The sequence below is a fragment of the Leptopilina heterotoma genome, unplaced genomic scaffold (genome assembly GCF_015476425.1).
Source record: "Leptopilina heterotoma isolate Lh14 unplaced genomic scaffold, ASM1547642v1 Lhet_107, whole genome shotgun sequence".
Lineage (NCBI taxonomy): Eukaryota > Metazoa > Arthropoda > Insecta > Hymenoptera > Figitidae > Leptopilina > Leptopilina heterotoma.
The window spans coordinates 580,078-606,523 of NW_025110824.1; the positions used below are offsets into that span (position 1 = coordinate 580,078).

A 26,446-nucleotide genomic window follows, 5' to 3' on the forward strand; every position below is an offset into this window, starting at 1 on the left:
TTCAGGGCCAGCTGGTATCAAGGGCAAATATCCCTCTGATAAGTCGACGTTCGTCACCGGTAAGGAAACTACTTGTTTCGTCCTTGCTTTTAATATTAAGGTAGTTCTCTTAAGTGGGGTGGAGAAATTAAAAGTGCCTGATTGATGATAAACTTTGTTTGTTTGTAGGTTTATTACAGAGTTACCGAGAAACGGCATGCCAACCATTCCATGGCCGCTAATGGGAAAGTTGTTTGGAACTACCTGAAAAAAACAATTGACGCCATTTATTTGGATGCGAACCTCGCCAAGGGTTTGAACTCCTTCGGTTGTGATGCCAAATAAATCATACTTAACCCTTGAGTTAATCGCTGTTATTTTATCTACCAGTCTATGTTTAATCAAATTTAGTTCAGCTCCCGTATCGATAATGAAATTAGCGCTTCCGTTTTTTAGATTGTTACTTTTTAAATTAATGTGGGGTGTCGGTACTTTCCCGCTCGATTCGAAAGCTAATATTGTTCGTCGGATAGGCGCAGTGTTTTCCCGAAGCTCGCTTGTGCACCAGTCAAGTGAGCTTATTCCTCGTTTAAATCGTCCTTCTTTTGTTCCCGATTTTCGTAAACCTTTCTTAAGCGAAGAAAACATTTCTCCTGTAAATGACCATTCTTTTTACAGAAAGTGCAGGACAATTTATTTTTATTTGCATTTCCGTTATTCAATAAGGGACAATTGTGTACAATATGGTCAGGACTTTTGCAAATAAAGCACTCGCGTTTTTTTTGTGGTGCTTTATTGCAATCGCGAGCAACATGGCCAGTTTCGTTGCAGTTGAAACAAGCTTTATTGTCGTTAACTGTGCGTACACATCCTCGCGCTAGGTGACCCGATTCACCGCATCTATAACAATTGTTATTTGACGTTGCGGAGTTATCCCTGTTTCCCGAGTTCGGAGGTTGATTACGATTCCCTCCCCCTCTACCACGTTGACCGCCACGATGCCCATCGAGTTTTCTAATGCGACCGTTTTTATCGTAAGGGTGATGTCGATTTTGATTATTGCCGCTCATTTTATTTCTCCCTTCATCTGATTTTTCTTTAGCATCGCTTTTGCTTTCAGGTGCCCGTCTGTCTAACTTCTGCTCGTGTTCGACTTCCCATTCGGCTTGTTTCGCGAGATTCACGGCATCGTCCAAGGATCCAGGTCTTCCCACCCTTACTCGCCACACGAGGTCTCGCTTTAATCCCATAATGAAATTTTCGCGGGCCGTGGTGCGGGCCGACTGCACCATGTAGTGAGCGGCCTCGTTTGTATTTTGATCCTCTATTAATTCGACTAAACTTGCTAATATTCTTCTCACGCGAGACCCGTATGATACTACACTTTCCTCCTCAAGCTGAGCGACCGTAGCAAGAGCGGAATGTAGTTGACTGGAATTCCGATGTTCTGTAAAAGTGTTTTTTAAATGCAGTAATAATTCTTCTAAAGAATTAATGTCCCTGTCCTGGAGAGAATAGAACGCATTCCCGACAACTCGCGAGAGGACCATCAAAAATAAGTGGTTTCTATCTTTCGATGCCATTAAATTACGCGCGGAGATGCAACCCTTTATAAATTGGCCGACTGGCATCGATTGCCCATCAAAACTGTTCGGAAGAAATCCCAAGGCTTCTTTAAGAGAAATTGGATTCTCAGGATCCTTTAGAGGCAGCGTTAACAATCCCGACTTTGACGTACTTGCGCCTGAAATACTGCTACCGACATGCACCGGTGTATGACTAACACGCGGTAAAATAGGGGTTCGCTGCTGAATTACAAGATTATTCGCGTGATAATTTGAATTTTCACTGTATTCAAAATCGATATCTTCATTACTCTCGTCCACAGGTTCAAATTGGTTATCATTTTCGACATAATTTTCATTACTTCCTACAGTTCGAGAGCTAACTCTTCGAACTCTTCCCCGTTTGTTAATTGCGGTTTTATTCGCGACTCTACCCGTTGGTTTTCGTCCCCGTTTTGCTCTTTCTATTACAACATTCGCGTTTGAATTTTCACCCCTATTCGCGTTGGCGGAATTGCCGCCTCGACGGCCTTCTCCTCCTCTACGGACAGCACTACGAGTATTCATTTTAATGGATTTTTGCGGAGAAATAAACAATTATTTATTGCAAATAAATCTCAATAATTCAAAAAAGGGTAAATTATTATTTATTATTATTTCTTTTCTTTTTAAATTTATCTAAAAGATTGGCAAACAATTTAACAAAATTTATTTTTTTTTTTGGACAATTGACTTACTACTTTGATGGTCTTGAAGACAGCTGATTATAAGATCGGCACTTTGACACTAAAATTATCCCCTTCAGGGAGAAAATAACTGTATTTAACAATTTATTTTCTTTTTCACAGCACTACACTCGCGAATCAGCTCTTCGGATATTATTCCCTTTTGCGCACACAAGTTGTTGACTGGATATCCAAGGTTGCCTGCAGTGGTCAGAGGGATAACTGGCGGATCTCAAAACCACTGTCTGCGATACTGGTGTATAAAAAAAACACCCTAGCCTCCAGGTCTAAAAACCGCCCAAAAACCTTGAGGAGTTATCGCGGCAATGCTCCTGTCGTACCTCGTCTTCTTCTTCTGCTACCACTCGATGTCGTCTTCTTCTTCGCCTGCTGCTGGAACTTATTTTTATTTTTTTTTGCCACTGCTCGAACTCGTTTTCTTCTTCGCCTACTGCTGGAACTTATATTTATTTATTTATTTTTTTTTGCCACTGCTCGAACTCGTCTACTTCTTCGCCTGCTGCTGGAATTTATTATTATTTTCCGCCACTGCTCGAACTCGTCTTCTTCTTCGCCTGCTGCTGGAATTTATTATTTTCCGCCACTGCTCGAACTCGTCTTCTTCTCTTGCTCTCGCACACTTGGTAACCTTTCGTTCTAAGTTACTAAATTCACCTTTACTAAAAAGGCGGTTTGAGAAGCAAAATGTCTCTTTTCAACTTTTATTTCCCACTTGTCACTGAAGTTAACTTTTGAAATTTATTTAATTTAGACCGACCGACGTTTTCTCACGCACCAAAAGTTCACGATCACGGATTTCACTTATTTCAAAACCGGCGGGTTTGTGAGAATCCCACTTCTGACACCAAAATTTTCCTGTAACGCGCAACTCAATTTATTGGCGCGAAACTTTGGAATATTTAAAAGTTCCTAAAGAAATTGGATTCGTTCACAATTAAGGGTATAGAAACCCAACCCATCGATGAGATCCTCTTCGAATAGAAATTCGGTGCCAACGTCGAATCGAATAATCTTTAAATTTTATACCGAAACTTCAAGAAAAATAGAGAAATCAAAAGCAAAAAGGCAAAAAGCAATTAAAAAGTCAAGTAATTTGGGTTTTACATAAGAAAACAATTTATTTTCTCTACTTCAAGCTGAATTAGCATATAATTACAACTTCGTACAACCGTTCGCGACAAGTCCCAAATTCCTTCTGAGTAAACTGGCCGCTCAAGCGGGCCCAGGTACTTCTACTTTCCTGCTCTAGGTATGCGCGCGCCATCCAGGTTGGAAATTTGCCTGGTTCGAGCCGACTCAATGTTTTTGGAATCGTTTGCAATATCATAAGTATAATTATTAATAGAGATATTGAAAAAGAAATTAAACTTAAACATTTTACAATAATTAAAAATAGGTCTCTATTAATTAAATTTATAAGGATATTAGCTTTCGTTTCTTTATCTCTATCTTTGTCCCTATCGCTATCTCTATCTCTCGTTGAATTAAAATGTAAAAGACCTTTTGTATTTCTTTTAAGAAATCTCACTATCAACACTCATACATCGTACTTACAACAATCGTTTAATTCAATTATCATTCTTAAAAATTCTAAAAGTTTATTATATTTAATTATGAAGTTGACTAATCTATACACTTATGTGAAAATAGTCGTCGTTGCAAAAATGTTTATGATTTATAAAGGATTACATTTGTCAAATTTGTTTTACTAATGTTGAGTTATATATATTGAAAAGCAATGATAAAATATTAGATTTAAATTAATTAAGGATGTTAATTCAAAAGTTCAATTTTAAAATTGATGTAGTACTCATCAAGTTTCAATTTAATAATCGCTTGGATAGGTTGCAATTCTCTTCTTTGACATTTTATAGTTTTTACGTGACTCTTTTTAGCAAAAAAGGCTAAGTTCAATTTTATGAGACCCAGATGTTTAGGCTTTTGTTTGCAAAAAGGGGCGATACGAGATTGAGCATTGCTATGTTATTTTTAGTTTTATTACTTTTACTGCAGGGTTTGGGTTTTTACTCTATTTATTGCCTTCTAGTCTGATTTCAATTTCTATAAAGTCATAAAGGGATTTGCAACCCACCGATTTCATACCATTCCTTCTAACTAGCCTAAAATAACAAATTCGAGAGATGAGATAAAAATTGGTTTTCCCTATTTTCTCTGATTTTCGTTTTTGTAAGAAAAAACGAAGAGAGAAAAGACATATTGTAATCTATATATATATATATATATATTTTTTCTAGTCAAATTGTCCAACGCGTAACTGTTTGCCAATCATATTATTTAATTAGTTTAATTTATTAATATCATATACATATTTTATTATTCGAAAGTTTACCGCGCTTTCATCTCCCTCGATAGTGCTGTTTTTAACGGCGAGCTCGCGAATCTTACGCGCTCGTTACACTAATGTGTTACGCGCCGAGTTACCGTTTAATACGCAACTCTAACAAAAGTGATTGATTGGCCGGATTCAACTTGGTTAAATCCTTTAAAAAGGAAGCGGGATAATTTAAATAAAACAATATTAAATTCCGTATAACGGAAGGGAAACCCGTTCGAAAGAAGATAATTTATTTGTCTCCTTTCGAAGGTAAAACCCTTTAAGTTTATTGAAGTACTTTGTTCAATCAAGCTGGCTAAGGAACTTGACGACAAGAACCTTTCTAGTCAAGCGCAAGATTAGAACTCTACAAGTTTGTTGTCAGACGAGACGGAGATGCTCTCCGTCTTGTGTACATTTTAGTCTGAGTGCGCATGCTCGCTATGACGCGCACTCTTGTTGGATATGTATTCAACATCGAGACACTAACACTTTTAAGGCACGACACTGTGAATTCTATACACACATAAAGGAGTATCTCTTATACATACTATTCACTCATCATACTTTTCTATATTTCTAATAAATTGTTCGATTATGATTAATGAATCTAAATTACAATTACACCACATTAAAATGTGTGAAGTGTCTTACATTACAATTTATATTATACATAAACAATATAACTTGAAGATAATATAATATATACATAATTTCTAATATGTAAACATACTCATGTGCATATATACATCTGCACATCATACATGCACATATATACATATATATATATATTTTAATTATTATAGAAATTATAAATGAAATCAATTCATATTTATTTATCAGAAAAAATGCCAAATGTGGAATTTCCAAAACGTGCCTTTTTCATGAGAAAAAGGATATAACGAATTTTGCAGACAGATGTAATTTTATTGCTCTACCTAAAAAGGGTCATCTTAAGAAATTGGTTCGCATATTTTTATGACACCTTCTTTACCTACGGTTTACAACTCTATTGGATTTCTAGAAAACGTTGTTTTTTTAGTTGACAAGAAATTCTATTTCCTTATTACTGAAAATGTGTTTTTGAGTCTTAGACTAAGTTTTATGATTTTATTAGAAGAACACATTGCTTGGAAATCCCTAAGGCTATTTCTTAATTCTTCTTTTCATTCGTATTTTCAACATAAGAATGTTTTTTGAACACATTCTTACTTGAAGGTATATTTGTAAAAATACGATGCTAAGTTCAATTCAATCTCAAGGCTTTAATCAAAATATAATTAATATTATATTTTGCCGCGACATTTTAAACACATCTCGATTAATCGAGAAATACTCGAGCGAGATAATAGTCGCTCGTCACACCTTTCCCCTTAATGAAAATGTCGCTTGTTAATACACAACTGTCACTTATTTGGACTACAAAAATAGTTAGTTCAACTATAATAAAAATATATAATAGATATATGAATATATATTTTTATTATTATTTACATTTATTATATACAAGAAATTTATCGCATTTTGTCGCGAGATTTTGTACCTGTGTATAAGGCTAAAGAGTTTGTTGGCTTAAGGCTGTTGCTTGTGAGAGAAGCATAAAGACTCAGCTGATCAGTGTAGGTGTGTATTTTGTGTTTAGTATTCGAGGTTATGATTTTCAAAACATAAACATCGCAGGATCAAACACGAAATCAAAGTTAACAAGATTATTGTTTAAAAACTATATATTTATGGAACAAAATAGTAAAAATAATGAGCAAGATATAGTTGCTCAACTGTCACCCTCCCCCCAAAAGAGGAAGCGAGAAATAATGAGCTTATTGAAATATTTTTACTATTTGTTTAATGGTTAAGTATGATTAAATATTTTTGTAATTAATTTTAATTGTCTTTATTTTGGAAATTAAAAATACTCTGGTTTGTCTGTTAAAGTTATTGTGTGTATTTTACCAATTCAAGATTGCTGTGAATATCGTCATCGGAAATATAATTATTTTCATTAAAATTCGATCTGATTTCAGGGAGAGTCCAGCGAACCATCCAGCGAATCTGTTGCCAAAAGCAACAGATCTTTCTGTGATAACAAGGGCCGTCCCGCAATCGCATTGCAGGGTCCCAAGTTTTGTGGCTGCAGTCCACATATTGACATTGTTTGCGTCAATGAGATTAGTCCCCTAATCCCCTTGCCAGTGGTCAAGGATTTCTCACAAGAAGTCGTCTCATAAAATTAAGTGTAATCAATAAAATTTTGATTCATTCGTGTAACTTTTCCAATGAATATTTAGAAAAACTGCCTCAGTTAGGGCATCACTTTTAAATTTGTCCAAGGAATCATGAGGAAGCACAGGTGTATTAGTCACCTTATGCTGTTGATTAGGATTAATTTTTAGAGGATCAACTTAGTCATTTAAGGTTCTGTCATTTGTGATCCCTTTACAGAATTTCTTCATAAATCACTTGGGTTACGTGAATGTGCATTCGCACCAACACAACATTTTCTTCCCTTTAATATATATTTCATATTAAAGATCTGAAAAATATTTTGGAAAATTTTTTCCATTCATCTTCATCATTTATTTTTAATTTATTTAAAAACATAGAAGGAATCCAACACAATTATTTTATTGTATATTATATTTTTAATCAAACGATGTTGGCATTGGAGCAATCTTGAGTTCGGTGTTTTGTTTGCTATTATTTCAAGAAGTTGAAATTAATCACCGAGATTTTTCTAACTCTTTTAATAATCGTAAAATGCAATTGTCTATAGAATGTCCTATTTTCTTACAGAAATCGCATTGTGGTTTATGATTGTGAGTTTTGTTATTTTTGTTATTATGTGGTTGTTGACTGGAAGAGTCAGATTTTGCTCGATAATGACAAGTACGCGATGTGTGGCCTATTTTTCCGCACGTATAACAAGTAATCGATTTTTCTTTTTTATCAATATTATGTACTGTTTTTGCTTTCTTTGCCTCGTTTTCAGAGGAATTTTCCTCCTTTTCACGTGAGAGAGCACTCCGTTTACGGATACTTGAAACAAAATGCTCTTCCTCTAAAGAAATTTCAATTGCTTTTTGTAAATTTACTGGTCTACGTACATTTACCCGAAACTCTAAGTTTGGAAGTAACCCTTGTATAAAAGACTTCAAAACGTAATTGTCATTTTCGAGTAGTTTAATGTGTAATGTTGAAGGTGTGTGATCTTTTCGTGACAATGCGGAAAGCTTATAAAGAAGTTTTCGAGCTTTACTTGCATAGGAATGCACAGACTCAGTCTCATTCTGCCTCAAGTTCGCAATATCTATATATATACTAGAATAGTCATCTGAAAAGGAAAATGAACTTTCCAATTCACTTAGGAGTTGGCCAAGCGTTTCTGCTTGTGAATTTAACATAAACTCCTCGGCCTTCCCTGTAATCTTTTTTTGCACGAACTTGAGCAGAAATTGATGCATCTGTGGTCCAATGCTCTCCGATAATTCTTGACATTCCTTGATAAACTTGTTAACCGGTATATTTTCGCCATCGAAATCAGGCAACAAATCTACCAAGGTTTTTAATGCCGAAAAATTATTGTTTATTATATGTCCGGGGGTGACAGATTGTATATCTACAATTGACGGGGTATTAGATTTTTGTGTTGAGGGTTCTGTAGAACTCTCTATTTTTTGGCTTTGTAAATGTTGGCCTACAATGTCAGCGATTTGAAGTAAGTCGTTAGGACATAATTTTGATAAAATTCCCTGAGGTTGTTGAACCTGACATGTAGCATTCATACTATTTTCCATCTGAACCATTGCATCATGATTCTGGACATCTTCAAAATTCAATTCATTTTCATTCATGCCTCCCTGAGAATTATCATCCTCAGTATCGTCAAGGAAAGGAGGAAGTCTATTTCTCTGCGGATCTTGTTCGTAAAGATATTCCTCCTCCATGTCCTCGTTGAGAGGAAGATTATTTCCTTGTTGATTATTTTCCATAATTAAAATTTTAATTAATTTAAATTAATTGAGTTATGAAAAGAGAAGGAAAATTGATCTTGATTAATTTTAAAATTAATTTTAGTTAACTCAAGAAGTTAAAATGTGGAAACGAAAAACTGCAATTAAATTCGTTAAAATTCAAGGAAATAATCTTTTACAAAATTTTTATCCAATTATAAAATTACGTCTAATCAAACCTTTGTTGTGGATCTTATCCTTTCACTGTAACTGAGTGTAAAAAAAAAATTTTATTTATTTTTTTTTTTTTGTAATTTTACGGAAATGACCATATTTTGACACTCCCGCACATAAAAACACTTTTAACACTTTTCTCCAACGTGGAACAGCTCTCAGGAACAAGATGTAGTCAGGAACATAAATTCATCTGGAACTCGATGTAAACAGGAACATGAATTTATCAGGAACTCGATGTTATCAGGAACTCATTCACGAAGGGCGATTATCCAATTTTAAGAGATCAGGATTAATGATAACTCTTATTGACTTGTGTATTGTTTATCAATATAACACAAAATGAAATTTATTTCAATAAAGTATATGTTTTGTTGTTAGTAAAATTACTCTACAATAAATGTAGATATTTTTACTTTTCACGGAACGAAGTTCAGTTTTCAATTTTATTCACAATTATATTTTTCAATTTGACACTTCGCGAACTTAACTTTGAAAAATAAATTTAAATTTCACAAATTTGAATTCCCGCACCAAGGGCCGGTTACGAGCCCCCAATTTATGTTACGCGCCGAGTTACCGTTTAATACGCAACTCTAACAAAAGTGATTGATTGGCCGGATTCAACTTGGTTAAATCCTTTAAAAAGGAAGCGGGATAATTTAAATAAAACAATATTAAATTCCGTATAACGGAAGGGAAACCCGTTCGAAAGAAGATAATTTATTTGTCTCCTTTCGAAGGTAAAACCCTTTAAGTTTATTGAAGTACTTTGTTCAATCAAGCTGGCTAAGGAACTTGACGACAAGAACCTTTCTAGTCAAGCGCAAGATTAGAACTCTACAAGTTTGTTGTCAGACGAGACGGAGATGCTCTCCGTCTTGTGTACATTTTAGTCTGAGTGCGCATGCTCGCTATGACGCGCACTCTTGTTGGATATGTATTCAACATCGAGACACTAACACTTTTAAGGCACGACACTGTGAATTCTATACACACATAAAGGAGTATCTCTTATACATACTATTCACTCATCATACTTTTCTATATTTCTAATAAATTGTTCGATTATGATTAATGAATCTAAATTACAATTACACCACATTAAAATGTGTGAAGTGTCTTACATTACAATTTATATTATACATAAACAATATAACTTGAAGATAATATAATATATACATAATTTCTAATATGTAAACATACTCATGTGCATATATACATCTGCACATCATACATGCACATATATACATATATATATATATTTTAATTATTATAGAAATTATAAATGAAATCAATTCATATTTATTTATCAGAAAAAATGCCAAATGTGGAATTTCCAAAACGTGCCTTTTTCATGAGAAAAAGGATATAACGAATTTTGCAGACAGATGTAATTTTATTGCTCTACCTAAAAAGGGTCATCTTAAGAAATTGGTTCGCATATTTTTATGACACCTTCTTTACCTACGGTTTACAACTCTATTGGATTTCTAGAAAACGTTGTTTTTTTAGTTGACAAGAAATTCTATTTCCTTATTACTGAAAATGTGTTTTTGAGTCTTAGACTAAGTTTTATGATTTTATTAGAAGAACACATTGCTTGGAAATCCCTAAGGCTATTTCTTAATTCTTCTTTTCATTCGTATTTTCAACATAAGAATGTTTTTTGAACACATTCTTACTTGAAGGTATATTTGTAAAAATACGATGCTAAGTTCAATTCAATCTCAAGGCTTTAATCAAAATATAATTAATATTATATTTTGCCGCGACATTTTAAACACATCTCGATTAATCGAGAAATACTCGAGCGAGATAATAGTCGCTCGTCACAAATGTTACGAGCGACTACCATCTCGCTCGTTAACTTTCGATATATCGATTCACGAGTTATCGAAGCGCGAAATTATAATATTTCGTTAATAAACTTAATTATTTTTAGTATTTTCTCACGACTTTAGACAAATATTGACGAGACTAAACAAGAAAGTTTGGCTATTGTAAAATATAATACTTCACGGTTTAATAGTTTCCAAATTCTGAATATGTATTTGAAAATCAACATTTCTTAGAATTGCCATAAATCAAGTAGAATAGCGAAAGAAAATGTAATCTCTAGTTTCTTTAGAGTCATAAAACCGAGAAACCCTCGAAAGAATATAAAAAATATCTCAAGTGTCCTTTTCCATAGGACAATGCAACATGTGTTTACCATACTTGTGACCACAGAAATGGCTTTGAAAAGTCACGTACACATAGACTTTCATTATGCGACGAACCTTAATTATCAATTGTATAATATGAACGTTATGAATAATTAACAACAATATTATATTGTTGCTAATTGTGCAGTATGAATGTATTATTTGAAAATGATATTATTAGTAAACTTTATCTGATTTATTGTTGTAATATTATAGTATATATGTGTATATTAGTAACGTATTAATATAATAATAATATTATATTATGATACATTATCAAATTGGTTATCGTTATAATTGTTGTTTATATTTAAATATGATGAGTGCAGTATAAGAGATTTATTGTTACTAGATATGATGTAAATAATTAATAATTGTGTAATTAGTGTGAATGCAAAAGGATTATGTTCACTTGTTGTGATACATGTTTTCAATACATACTCTCTAAATCTGAATATGTGAAAATTCACATATTTGAACGTTATAAGTCGTCTTCTCGATCAATAAGTGCATATACACTTATAATAAGAAATAGAAATTTCACTCAGAATAAGTGAAAAATTCACTTATTTATAAGTGTATATGCACTTATTGATCGAGAAGACGACTTATAACGTACAATAAGTGAAATTTCACATATTCAGATTTAGAGAGTAGAGTATGTTTATACGTGTATTAGTGCAGTGCAGTGTTAGTGTGGTGATTCTAAAAACTTCATAGACTTTACAAACTCTATAACAGGGCATGCGCAAAGATTATGCCATGGACCAAGGGATAAATGCTCCCTCACGAATTCAGTTCTACTTTGGAGTTCTTTCGTAATGTACTTCAGAGTAGTCCCAAAAATAGTTATAAGAATAACATCGACTTGTGTAATGTTTTGACTTTAATAAATGTATTGGGTTTACTCGCGAATTTAGTTGGATTAATGATTAATTAATATTATTAATTATTAATTAATCCTTCTTATTCGTGAGGTTTTTCCCTCCGTTTTAACGGAAATTAACTTGTTTTATTTGAATATTTCCGCCTTCCTTTTCAAAGGATTAAACCAAGATTGAACATCAAATCAAATCGCGGATTTTACGCCTGCGCGTAAATAACGTAACTCCGCACGTAACACTAATATTATTTAAGGGCATTTGAACCTTGATGACGTCACACATGCTTTGCACAATCTGTAACGTCATCAAGGTTCAAATGCCCTTAAGCCTTAACTAAAAAAATTGCATTTATCTCATTTCGTCATCTTATTAATATAAAAAAACAATTTTGTATGTATTCAATTGATTCTAAATATAAATAGAAAACTAACACCGGAAAAATAATAATAAATACATTTTTTCTGCAATAAAATTGATGATTGCGCAATAGACCAGCCGGCATTGGAAGTTATTATCTAACTTTTTTAATCGTTATTGTTAGCAGATAAAAAAAAGAAACAAGTAACTTAAAAATTAACATAACAGGTATATTATATTGATCAAAGGACATATGAGTCAACAACTCATGAATCGCGCCATTTTTGCGTCTGGACGCACAACGATCACTTCTTTCGTACGAGGAATTCACGTGTCTCCAAGAAACATGGTTATTGCTGTAAGTTTATCGAAATATTTAAATTGCAATTGTAATTTGTCTTAATTCGTCAAATTAACTGTAAATGTGGTAAATGCGGATTCAATTTAGTCTCTTTTTTGTGGGTTAGGTCGGTGACAAAATCCCTTCGGTGGACATGTACGAAAATTCGCCTGCAAATAAGGTGAATTTGGTGAAAGAAGGAGCCGGTAAAAAGATTATTGTTTTCGCTGTTCCTGGTGCTTTTACTCCAGGATGTTCCAAGGTGAGAAAATGTATTTTCTTTTAGAATTGTTTTCATTGATAAAATCAGCATTTCTATTTCATTTCTATTCATTTAGTTTTTTTATCTGTTTATTTAACAAAATATACGGTCTTTCGTGGAAAATATTTTTGTGCTTAAGAAGTACTTATAAGTTGTATAATTTTAAGAATTTATTAATAACTTGAAAGAATAATATTTTTATGTTGCGAAATACATCTATAAATCAATTTTTTAATATTTTCCTTGCTAATTATAATTCTTTTATGTAATTAATTTCCATTTTACCTATTATAACGGCTAATTATTCTTTTTAGAATAAATTTTCTCTTGTGCATAAGTGACCTTGCTGTTAGTTTTTATTACATGCAAGTACGTATGCAAAATGCACACAATTAATTTTTTATGCAAGTTTATATGTTCAAGGCAATTGAAATGAAGTAGAAATTAAATAAACAAAAATATCGATTGGAAGTTAAACAGAGTTGCCACAGGTCAGGAAATCAGGGAAAATAAAATTGATCGGGAAAGTCAGGCAATTTTACCAACAGTACTGGAAAAATATTCAATTCCTAGAATTCATTAAGAATTAAAAGAATTAAAAAAACTTTCTTGATCAGCCTTTAAAAATATTCAAAAGATAGAAACAAATGAGTTTCTTTGATGGATTTTATCAAGATTTTTGAAAATAATTGAAATTATATTAAAATTGTATTGAAAATACATAATTCAATTCTCGCAAAAAATGTTATTATTTATGAAAATAATTGAATTCTTACAAAGAATGTTCTTAAAATTTTTGCAGAAATAAATTTAATTCTTGGCAAGGAATTTATTAAAATTTTTGGAAATAATTGAATTATTTTTAAAAATTTATTTGAATTTTTTGAAAATAATGGATTTTTTAAAATAATGTTTATTGAAAATTTTGAAAGCAATTGAATTTCATGAAGAATTTCTTTTAAATTTTTAAAATAATCGTGTCTATTAATAATTGTAATTAATAATTTTATTAAAATTATTGTTCGTGGCATTCCAGGAGAAATTTACTACTTTTCGGAGCACCCTCACCGATTTCTTTCAAACTTGGTAGTATTACATTTGTTGGTCTAAAGTTTCAGAAAATCAATTTTTTAAGTAAAATCAATTGTTTATTTAAAAGTTACAACAATTGCTCAAAATCGTTCAAATGCCCATATCTTTTAAACGGTACAAGATAATTGAGTTTTCTTTTTTGCTAAAAATTCATAAAGACGAGACGCTTCAAAAATGTTATTAACATTTTTTCTTATTTTGTTAATTAAAGAAGTTATTTAAATTAATAATATTAACTTTTGATCAGGAATTCAAAATCAAATGACTTACGAACCAAAAAATTCCTTGTTTGTCCGTCTGACTCAGAATATATTTTTGACAAGCGTGGAAAAATTGAGGTTATGTTTAATCAAAACAACGCATTTCAATGTTTTTAAAGTTTTTAGCAGTCATGGAAAAAAAGTTAAATCAGGATATTGATATCCTGATATCCTAAAACTTTAAAAAGATTTAAATGCGTTGTTTTGATTAATCATAACCTCAATTTTTCCACGCTTGTCAAAAATATATTCTGCGACAGACCGACGTGACGCAGCAGTAGTCGCGCGCAGGAGAGAACAGATGATCATTTAGCTGGAAAATAATTGTAAACAAGCGAATCATTGTTTAAATTATAAGTGATTGAAAAACTCAAACCACTTTTTTTCTTCGGAATATAAAAGTGTGAAAAACAAGGAATTTTTTGGTTCATAAGTCATTTAATTTTGAATTCCGGCTCAAAAGTTAATTTTATTTATTTAAATAACTTTTTTAATTAACAAAATAAGAAAAAATGTTAATAACATTTTTGAAGCGTCTCGTCTTTATGAATTTTTAGCAAAAAAGTAAACTCAATTATCTTGTACCGTTTAAAAGATATGGGCATTTGAACGATTTTGAGCAATTGTAACTTTTAAATAAACAATTGAGGGGACGGATTCTAAAAGGGGATACGCGTGGATTCACGCGTTTAAGTTTTGTCCACTAGGTCAATTTTTGAAACTATTACAAATTGCAATTTGAATTACTGAAGTTTGTAGAGAATGAAAATGCGCATCTTTTTTCTTTAAGAAATAAATTTATATCTTTTTTAGTTTATGAAATAATGAGAAAAAACTAAATTTTTGAAAACCAAAAAATTTAAATGTTTTACGTCTTTAACTCGTGCTGGCGTTTTTGATTTTTCATATTTTGTAATCAAACAAAAACGAACTTACAGATTAAGACTTCCTAAAACCAACTATACTTTTAAAACTACAAAATCTTAATTAATAAAAAGTTTATTAATTTTTTTGAAAGACGTTGCAAAAAATGTGTTTTTCCAACTTTCAACGCTTCGTTTATCGAGGAAATTTTAAGGTACAAAAAACTTCCAGTGACAAAGTTTTTCATTACTATACGGACAAGTTTTCTGTAAAATTTTATTAACATGATATGAATGCTTACAAAGTTATTAATGTTTAAAGCGTATGGTGCGTCAGATTTCTCGCGCCTCGAACACATTGAGTCCCAAGGTGTTCGTTTGTAACAGATTAAGACTATTTTAGTTTATTCATTTGTTTACTTACAAAAAATACAATTTTTAATGAAGTCACAGATAACTTTTGGAATCGCAGTTTAGTTAAAAACGATTATTTATTATTAAAAAGTAACTAATAATAATTAGCAAAAATCGTCTGAAGATAGTTAAAATTGACTGACATACAAATAATTAATGCATAGTTATTTTGACATAAATTTAATGTTAATTAAACTAATAATTGTTGATTAAGAATAGTAAAAATATTATAATTTTAGTTATTGACTAGTTTTTTGCTATCAAAGTAATTATTTTTAAATAATATTTAACTATGAGATTATGACGATTTGGCTAACTTTATATAAAAGTAGCATCAGTTTATTTATTTTAACATGTATTCTAAGTAAAAAACATAATATAAGAAATATTTTTTTAAAAAATATTGCAAAATAATTTGTACAATAATTCTATATTTTCTATATTCTATATTGTCGTTAAAACATATTGCTCTCTCATAGAGGAAGTATTTTTATTTTATTTATATCTGTATTTTGTCAGACATTTTCATAAAATAGAATTTTTTTGGTTATCATGTGCACTTTTCGAGGAAGTAACCCTTTTTTAAATGCTATTTTCCTCAAACTTGTGATTTGTTTTCATTCTAAGTAAAATATGGTATCCAGATGGGTCGCGGCTGCCGCGACCGTTGACTGCAAAAAAAAAGGGTTCGGAAAAACCCAATACAATTTTCCCAGGATTTCGAGATTTTTTTATCACAATTGAGAAAACATTATGGCCATCTTGGTCAAGAACCGGACCAAGAAGTAATAATCCCGAAAAATGTTAAAATCAGTGAAAGCTACGCAATTCAGTATTTACCAGAATCATGAATAAATACTTTTGAAAACTATAGATTACAAAATCCTTCCGCTTTCAAAATTGAATCAAAATGAATGATGTAAAAAGTTAAGTACGATATCTTTCTCCAAACGGACAGGAGTTTTTTAATAATTATTTTAAAAACATGAAATGTAGTAAATGAGATCATTTTGACAAAGAGTGGAAGCCTTAAACTAAATAAAACAAGAAAGTTAAATACAAGAAATATTATTGTAGTTGAGTTTTTTATATATAACAAAATAAAACATTTATGTTAAAAATAAATTTTATTAAATTTTATTTACTGTGAATATTAATTAATAATATTAATATTCAATATTAATTGACAAACACATTTTCAACGCGTTGCAAACGAACACCTTGGGACTCAATGTGTTCGAGGCGCGAGAAATCTGACGCACCATACGCTTTAAACATTAATAACTTTGTAAGCATTCATATCATGTTAATAAAATTTTACAGAAAACTTGTCCGTATAGTAATGAAAAACTTTGTCACTGGAAGTTTTTTGTACCTTAAAATTTCCTCGATAAACGAAGCGTTGAAAGTTGGAAAAACACGTTTTTTGCAACGTCTTTCGAAAAAATTAATAAACTTTTTATTAATTAAGATTTTGTAGTTTTAAAAGTATAGTTGGTTTCAGGAAGTCTTAATCTGTAAGTTCGTTTTTGTTTGATTACAAAATATGAAAAATCAAAAACGCCAGCACGAGTTAAAGACGTAAAACATTTAAATTTTTTGGTTTTCAAAAATTTAGTTTTTTCTTATTATTTCATAAAGTAAAAAAGATATAAATTTATTTCTTAAAGAAAAAAGATGCGCATTTTCATTGTGTATAAATTTGTGTCATTAAATTTGAAAATTGAAAATGTTTGAAAATCGCACTATTGGTCAATAGTTATACGTGACAATCCACGCGTATCCCCTTTTAGAATCCGTCCCCTCAATTGATTTTACTTAAAAAATTGATTTTCTGAAACTTTAGACCAATAAATGTAATACTACCAAGTTTGAAAGAAATCGGTGAGGGTGCTCCGAAAAGTAGCAAATTTCTCCTGGAATGCCACAATTGAATTTTTTAGAGAAATTTTATTAAAATAGTGTTAAAAATAAAAATATTTCATTGTTTTGAAGAATTTTAACAAAATTTTCAGAAATATTTAAGGTAAACCTTCTTTTTCTTTAAATAAATAATTGAATTCTTGTAAGGAACTTTTTCAAAAATTATTAAAAGTAATTGAATTAGAGTTGAATTTTAATTAAGAATTGTAGAAATAATTGAATTGAAATTTTTTAAAATCTTAATTCCTGTGGAAAAATAATAATAATAATGATTAAATATTTAATTAAAAAAAAAAAAATTGTTGATGTTCCGAGTAATTTATGATTATAGAGATATTAAAAAATAAATGTATTACAAACATTTTTCTGTGTATCTAATTATTTTTGAAATGAATTGAAATATTCTTTAGAGTCAGAGATTTGTGTCTGGAAATCAGGGAAAAATGAAATGAAATTCTAAATTTCAGACACATTTGCCCGGTTACGTGCAGAAAGCTAGTGAATTAAAATCAAAGGGAATCGCAGACATATATTGTATCGGAGTGAATGACGCCTTCGTCATGGCTGCTTGGGGAAAAGATCAAGGGGCAGAAGGAAAGGTAAAAAATATAATTTATTTATTAATAATATTTATTTATTAATAATATTATTTGAAGGTACGAATGCTCGCTGATCCATCGGCAGCTTTCACAGACGCTCTAGAATTGTCAGTGGATCTTCCTCCGTTGGGCGGAAAAAGAAGTAAACGTTATTCAATGGTTGTTGAAGATGGTGTTGTAAAGGAATTAAACGTCGAGCCAGATAACACAGGACTTAGTTGCTCATTAGCTGACAAAATTAAGGCGTAATTTATCTTTTTTCGTTTTTGCAAATTCTTTAAAACACTTACTGCCAAAAAAAACTATAATTACATTATTAGTTACGTGTTAAAATATGTCAACGTTATAATTTTGAAAGTAAATGTATCCAAGAACTTTTTCCAATTTTCTTTCCAAAGTTTTTTCTAAATTTTTTCTCTGTATTGTATTTCTTTCTAATATATCGATTTATATAATAAATCAATAATTTTTTATTAAATAACATATTTTCTTTTAATCTCAAAGATTTATTCAAATTTCTCTTTTTGTAATTCTTTTTGTTTGTTAAATTTACGATTTAGTAAAATTACATTTTCTATAGAAATTTATAAAATCTCATTCACTTTCTTTCTCCACTGTAATTTTATGAGATATGCAAAACTCATTTGTAAATTAGATATACATATAGTAATATGTACCTTATTTTATATTCTGAATGAAATAAAATTACTTCTTACAGTAGAAAATATCGTATTTATTTATTTGAGAAATAATTAAATAACTTGGAAAATTTTTTTATTTTTTACATTCAGTTATTTAAATAATTTTTTAAAATTATACTATGCTTTGGAATTTGGGGAAAATTAAATTTAAAATTTTATGAATTTAATTAATAATAATTTACTTTGGACTAATAATATTTTTTCGTATTTATTTAATAAAGTATAATCTAAAAAAGAGTAAAGTTACAATTATGTTTACGTTTGTTTATTTATTTAATTAAGTATAATATAAAAAAAGTAAAGTTACAATTGTTTTTTCGCAGCCCTATGACACTCCTGTACATTTTCATATGAATGCGATGGCAAAGATTTGACTAGGCGCTGTAGTCGGAACAGGCCGATTTTTGGCGGCAATTTAAAAAAAAGATGATATTATTTCTATTATTTATAAATATTTATTAATTATTTATTAATATTAAGCAAACTTAATAATAATTAATATTTAATAATTAATTAATAATTTTTTTTTGAATTGCCGCCAAAAATCGGCCTGTTGTTACGCGCCGAGTTACCGATTAATACGCAACTCTAACAAAAGTGATTGATTGGCCGGATTCGACTTGGTTAAATCCTTTAAAAAGGAAGCGGGATAATTTAAATAAAACAAGATTAAATTCCGTACAACGGAAGGGAAACCCGTTCGAAAGAAGATAATATATTTGTCTCCTTTCGAAGGTAAAACCCTTTAGGTTTATTAAAATACTTTGTTTTAATCAAGCTGACTAAGGAACTTGGACGACAAGAACCTTTCTAGTCAAGCGCAAGATTAGAACTCTACAAATTTGTTGTCAGACGAGACGGAGATGCTCTCCGTCTTGTGTTCATTTTAGTCCGAATGCGCATGCTCGCTATGACGCGCACTCTTCTTCTTCTTCTTCTTAAATGACTTTAGGCTGTGCCAACTGTCAGAACTATACTGCGTAAGGGAGCGTTCACAAATTACGTAACATTATAAAGGGGAGGGGGGGGGGTCTAGCTATTTGTTATGTACAGCAGAAAAAATGGCGCTAATGTATGTAACATTGTGTTACACGGGGGGAGGGGGGGGGTCAAAATTTTCAAAAATTAGCGTTACGTAATTTGTGAACGCTCCCTAATCAGAAGAATAAAGATTAATAAACGTTATTGTTATTTGAGCTTTATGTTGCGATGTGAGTTAGGGTAGGGTCCCATGATGAGCAGAAAACACAATGCAAAGCAGAATTTCGTGAGAGTGGAAAGGATAGTGATATCTGACTATCTCTCTTGCACTAACGAAATTCTGCTTTGCATTCTGTTTTCTGCTCATCATGGGACCGTACCCTCAGATTTAACTTCTCCAAATCAGAAATCCAGGGGTTGGTAGGTTCATATCGATTTGTAGGCTTCCATATATGAACTTTGTAGTTATTTCATGTCGACACTTGAGTAGAATTTCAAAAGTACGTCTTCGGGATTAAGAATTGGGAAAAAGAAAACTTGGGCCAATCATACATTAGAGCCAGAGCATACTACCGCAAATTATTTCTTTTGAACAAAGTTTTGTATGTAACTTGCTCCAAATTAACCCCATTTCTCAATTTATTCAAATTTAATGAAATTAATTATCAACCCTACTAAAAATAAAATCAGGAATGGTCAGACAAATGGTCAGGCCGCCTGACCACTTTAATCCAGTTTTCTTACGATTCTGGATGGATCTCGTCAGAAATCTATCACAACTGATCAGGAGGAAGTTTAAAGTGGTCACAAGTTTGCTACTATCCCCTCCCTATATTAAAGAACCAGTTGAAACTAGTAGAAATTGAACATGGATCTACTGGTGTCAACTTGCTTTCCAAATTGAAAAACTTTTCCGTGTAGCAATTCTACTGGTTTTAACTTGGAAATCCTATTTATGTAACTGAAACGGATATCCAAGATAAAATTGAAATGGTTCTATCTTGGATTGTCCTCTTCAATTTTTGTTTCGACTTGTTTTAACATGGATTTCCAATCTTATCATTTCTACTTGTATTTCCAAGTTCGCACGTACTACAAGTATCAGCTTGCATTTCCAAATATAAAAATTAAGTTCAAGTATCTACTTGGTTCAATTTGGATTCTCGAATACTACATTTCACTTGTCCTGTCAAATTAAAAATCAACAAGCTTGAGTTTGGAATTTCCAACTCCAAATTTATATAGCACAGTGAAGGATTAATGTCATCTTGGTTTAATTTGAATCGGGGATGCATTCTATTTGGAATTTCAAGTTCAAATTTAAAGAGTTTGATTAATCGCTAATTGCAATTCATAAAATTGTCATTTTCGCCAATTGTTATTTTATAAATTGTTATTTTTGCAAAGAATTATTATTACAAATTTACATTTTTACAAATATTTATTTTATTTAACTGTTGTTTTGCAAATTTTATTTTTGCGAATTTGCATTTCTCGAATTGATATTTTTATGAATTTGTTACTATTGCTATTTGTAATTTTGTGAATTTTGTAATTTTATGAAAATCTGTAGTTCACAATCAATGGAATTTTTTTAACACAGTTGAGTCATTTTAATTGTAATGAATGTTCTGTTTTTTATTTCGCTCAATGTTATTTTTTGCAAATTTTTGCAAAAAATTACAACGCGGTCAAATGACATTTGAGCAGAAACTTATTAAATATTTGATTAATTAATATTTTTAACATAATAGCATATATTGCAAATCTATATAAATATCTTAAATTCTGCTTGTATTTTTATAGGTACTTACAAAAAGTATAATATTTTACATAAACTTACGTTTTTCAAAGTTGCAGTTTATATAGACAGGTCGAAAAATATTTCTCACGTCGATTCGATAGCCGCGGTCGTTAAGCGTTTAGATAGATAGGTCATAGGTGCGGGGTTCGATTCCCATAGGGTACAAGTTTTAATTTAATTCTTCCAGTTTAATGAAAATGTTTGTATGTTTGGAGTGTGCTAAGAATATGAAGTTATTAATGGTCATAAGAATCTTTTATTATTTTTTCCACAAATATTTTTTTTCAAAACTATCTGTTCAATTGTAACCACCTTGGATTTCCAATTATGAATCGATATCCAAGTTGAAACAAGTTCATATTGTACAATGTAACCTACTTGGAATTTCCGGTTGACTGTAATGTTCAAACTGAAACCAGTTCATTTTGAACTTGACATTCCGAATTCAAACCAGCTGAAAATACATATCTACTGGTTTGAAATTGGAACTTACGTGACAATAACCTACTCAAAGCAAGTAGGCTCCTGATTCTACCCGGTTCTACTGGTTCTTTAATATAGGGCTCCTCTTTGTTGACCCCGCCCATAATTGGTGACTATTTGAGACCATTTGTATCTCATTTTTGACCATATTTTTAAGCCACTTCTGTTTTATTTATTTTAACAATATGTAAAAAGTTGCAACAAATTAATTTTAAAAAATATATTTTATTAATTAATATAAGTTTGTTTACATACGGAACAACTGGAAACTAATTCCCGGAATTAAATTAAAATTTGGACCCTACGGGGATCGAACCCCGACGCATGCGTCGGGGTTCGACGCATGCCTAACCTAGTAACCACACCTAACCTAGTGCCTAAACTAACTGCCCTAACGACTGCGACTACCGAAGCGACTTACATATTTCTGGATTCAACTGTCTATATAAAGAGCAACTGTAAAATAGTAAAATTCAATTACCAATATTATCAATAAATCAGAATAAACTGTTAAATAATTTTTATTAATTAATTATATTTCAATTTAGTCATAATAGGTTATGTGAATTAATAAAAATTAACATTATTAATTGAATCAATAATAAATTAAGTCTTAACTTTACAATTTGGAATGTTTCATAAACTATAATACGAATACAGATTAATAATAATTATTATTATATCTGCATTTAAAATGAATTTAGTATTTAATATTAATTTAATTTAAAATTATAATTTATAATAATAATGAATTATTAATGCAATATTGAAATTTTTATAAATTTTAAATTTAAATTATTAATAATCATTATAGTAAGAAATTATTCTATTAATGATTAATAATAATTTAAATATAACTGTATTTCAATTATAATGCAAATACTTCTCATAATAAGTACTGACTGGTATAGTAAATTACTAATATTATGAAACAAAATTTATTATTAATTAACTATATTAAATAATAACAAGTAAATATACATATATTAAATTAATATATTATAAATATACATTACATAAATATATTAAATAATTTTAAAAGAATGGTCCGAATGTTTTGATTTATTTACCTACTTTTGCTGTATAATTAATTCAATAATTATACCAATTTGAAAAATGAGAACTTTTGTTAAGTTAAAAGAACAATTTTTATAATAGAATAATGTATTCTGAAATGTAAAAAATAAATTTGAAAGATTTTATATGTATATATAAATTTTCATGAGACTTTACCAAAATTAGAAAGATGTACCAAAATTTTTATAGGTTATGTGTTCACACGTTTCAGAAATAGTCAAGAATTTCAGAAATGGTCAGGAATTTCAGAAATGGTCACAGCTTCGAAAATTGTGGGAGTAAAGTGGGAGGAGCTTGGAAAGTATTTGGTTAGGAATGGTGAGAAACGTTCGAAAATGTCAGAAGTGGTGAGACTGTTCAGGAATGTTCAGAAATTCTGACCATTCATGACGATTCCTGATTTTATTTTTAGTAGGGAACTCTAAATAAACTGTTTTTTATAACAAAAGAAACTACCAAGTTCCCTAATAGTTTCCTCATTTGGAGGAAATATGAGATCATAGATTGGAGCCGACCCTGACTCAAGGTCAGGGAATTTACGATTTAAAAATTCAAAAAATTTTTCCCTGACCGGAGTCAGCGTGGGACATTCAAAAATGATGTGATACATAGTTCTCCGGGGATCACCACAATCACATCCAAGAGAAGTTCTCCAATTATATTTTTCGTAGTGATCGCATGTGAAAACGTGACCTGTTCTGAGCCTGGTGATCACATTTATCCAACATCTTGGAAGGGAAAACTCCTCAAACCAGGGTCTCTTGGTCTTATATGTGACTCTTTGAAAATAAAGTTTCTCGGATGTGTCTCTATCAGTAAAAGGCCAGTCACGAGCCAGCCATGCAAGTCCGTCAGGGTTAAACATACCCAGGTGCGATTTTTTGGTCGGCCCATAGTTGGGCCAACTTTTACAAAGTCGGTCCAACTTCTCGTGCCAGAGGTTGGGCCAACCATACAGATCATAACGGCGACCGTCTAATGGCGACGATGGTTGGCCCGACAACTCATAAGGAAGTTGGCCCAACTTACAATGCATATGTTGTGCCAACTATACATTTCAATGGTTGGTCCAAAGACTGACGCCAAAGTTGGCACAACTTTAAATGCGTAAGTTGGGCCAACCACAATTTTCAAAGTTTGGCCAACTTCAACAGCCAAAGGTAAAAAATTATTAAAAAACTAAATTATTTAAACAATTAACAGGTAATTATTAGCGGGAACATCAGATATAACCTTTACCTATTATTATTAAACACAATCTCATACATACATTTTCGAAAATATCTAACGCTCGCTGGGATCGAGCCCCTAACCTAACGCACCGAAGACTTATACACTGACCACTACGCTACGCTCACATGGGAGTGCATAACGCAAAATGTATATTTAAGCTGCAACAGTCGGGCCAACCGTGGCCCAGAGTTCGGCCAACCAAGAAAGTTTAAGTCATTTAAACCGCATTTGACAAAGTTTTGCCAACCGTTGGGCCAACCGTTGCCCAGAGTTCGGCCAACCAAGAAAAATCAAGTCAATTAAACTGCGTTTCACATAGTTTTGCCAACCGTTGGGCCAACCGTGGCCCAGAGTTCGGCCAACCAAGAAAAATCAAGTCAATTAAACTGCGTTTCACAGAGTTTTGCCAACCGTTGGGCCAACCAAGAAAAATCAAGTCAATTAAACTGCGTTTCACAAAGTTTTGCCCACCGTCGGGCCAACCGTGGCCCAAAGTTCGGCCGACCAAGAAAGTTTAAGTCAATGAAACTGCGTTTCTAGAGTTTTGCCAACCGTTGGGCCAACCGTTGCCCAGAGTTCGGCTAACCGAAACTGAAAGTCTTTTAAACTACGTTTGGATAAGTTGTGCCAACCTTTGTCGCCAAAGTTGGCCCGACGGTTGGTTAAACTCTGCATTTAATGGTTGGCTTGCAAAGTCGGGCCAACTGTGGGCACAAGTACTTGCCAAAGTTGGGCAAACTCTGGCAACCAAAACTTTGCTTGCCAAAGTTAGGCCAACCTTGGGCCAACCTTCAAACTCTGGCGGCCAACCTAAATTCGCACCTGGGTATTGTCCCTAAGGTCTGTTAGGGTTATGTCTACATACACTCTGTCATTGTAGTTATTAACCTCCTTACAGATAAGGTCAACATGTTCATTACCTTTTATCCCAGAATGAGAAGGTACCCATAAAAATTTAAATATTGGAAAAGGATTTTGTTGTTGTGTTGGAAAAATTTTGTTTAATATAATGTAAATTAATTCAGGATTGTCTTTATACAGCAGGCAATTGTTAAGTCTGTTCAAGGAGGAGAGTGAATCGGAAATTATCAGGACTTTTTCCAGGTCTTCTCGTATGGAGTATGATATTGCGTTAAGTATAGCATGTAATTCAGCCGAAAGAATGGAAAGATAAGGCTGCATAAGGGTGGCCTGACAGTAATTATTTTGCTCTACGTAGAAAGCAGCAGTAGTCAAGTGGTTATTAGGATTTTTTGTCGCGTCTGTATAGATCAAATAGAATCCCTCATAATCACAATTGATAGTTTCTCGAAAAGCCACCTCGGGCTCATGATGATCCCCAAAACTCACCCCGGACAAAACGTCACACCTAGGAGAGGTAGAGAGGGAAGTCCAAGGCCAGTCAAAATAAGCGGGTTTGCATGTTTTACAGCAATAAGTCAAGATTGGAGTCAAATTTAAGAAAGAGTTCAAGAGAGGAAGTTTGTTTACGTTCATCTTAGCATTTTGTTCCCTTAAAAGATCAGTCAAACTATTCAATTCTTCGATTAGCGGATTATCTGTCCATATGAAGTTACGTGAGATAAAGGAATTGACCAATTGTGTTCTATTATGCGATAGGGGAGATTCTCCAGCTTCGGACAGGAGAATAGGGATAGGGGTAGTTCTAAGGCAACCCAATGATACTCTTAACGTAGCATATTGAACTCTATCCAGAATTTTGAGAGTTGTTATTGATGAATTTGAAAAGAGGGGTACACCCCTGTTAAGAATGGCTATAATAAGGTTTCGAAAAACAAGGAGGGTTAAAACTGGAGTCACTCCCCAAGTTACTCTTGATATGATTTTCCAAATGCCGATGGCCCTAGTAGCCTTATCCGCTATCATCTTGATATGTTCCCTCCAAAGAAATTTTTTATCCAGAACAATGCCCAGAATCTTCCTTTCATTATTGCACACAATGGTAGAGTCACCCACCCTAATAAAGAAATCCTCAAAAGAAATCCTTGAGCGGGAAAAAACACAACAGATGGTTTTATGAGGAGTAATATCCATCCCCATCGTATTTAGCCAATTGGTCAGACTTTCCAAAGCAGCCGACACCTCCAATGAAATATTATTTTTGTCCCCTGGGTTAGAAATCTTAAATTGTCTGAA

General features: G+C 31.8%; 2 protein-coding genes across 2 annotated transcripts in view; one reads left to right on the forward strand and one right to left on the reverse strand.

The window, feature by feature from the left end:
• Window positions 1-168: 168 nt before the first annotated feature.
• LOC122502296 overlaps window positions 169-26,446 on the reverse strand; it is a 52,437-nt gene continuing 26,159 nt past the window's right edge. The window contains exon 2 of the mRNA XM_043612270.1: window positions 169-4,708. Coding sequence (XP_043468205.1) covers window positions 558-2,111 — 1,554 coding nt within the window. The 5' untranslated portion in view covers window positions 2,112-4,708 and the 3' untranslated portion in view covers window positions 169-557. The remainder of the gene's footprint in view (window positions 4,709-26,446) is intronic.
• On the forward strand, window positions 12,181-18,735 carry LOC122502301 (peroxiredoxin-5, mitochondrial). Its single transcript, XM_043612283.1, has 4 exons — window positions 12,181-12,615; window positions 12,725-12,859; window positions 17,879-18,010; window positions 18,068-18,735. The coding sequence occupies exons 1-4, from the start codon at window positions 12,511-12,513 to the stop codon at window positions 18,257-18,259; spliced, it is 564 nt and encodes a 187-aa protein (XP_043468218.1). The 5' UTR covers window positions 12,181-12,510; the 3' UTR covers window positions 18,260-18,735.

Bases quoted from the DNA above. Each gene is read 5' to 3' on its own strand.
- LOC122502301 (XM_043612283.1), top strand. From the start codon at position 12,511: ATGAGTCAACAACTCATGAATCGCGCCATTTTTGCGTCTGGACGCACA. The intron at 12,616-12,724 runs GTAAGTTTATCG...TTTGTGGGTTAG, and splicing joins CAAGAAACATGGTTATTGCT to GTCGGTGACAAAATCCCTTC. The intron at 18,011-18,067 runs GTAAAAAATATA...TATTATTTGAAG, and splicing joins ATCAAGGGGCAGAAGGAAAG to GTACGAATGCTCGCTGATCC.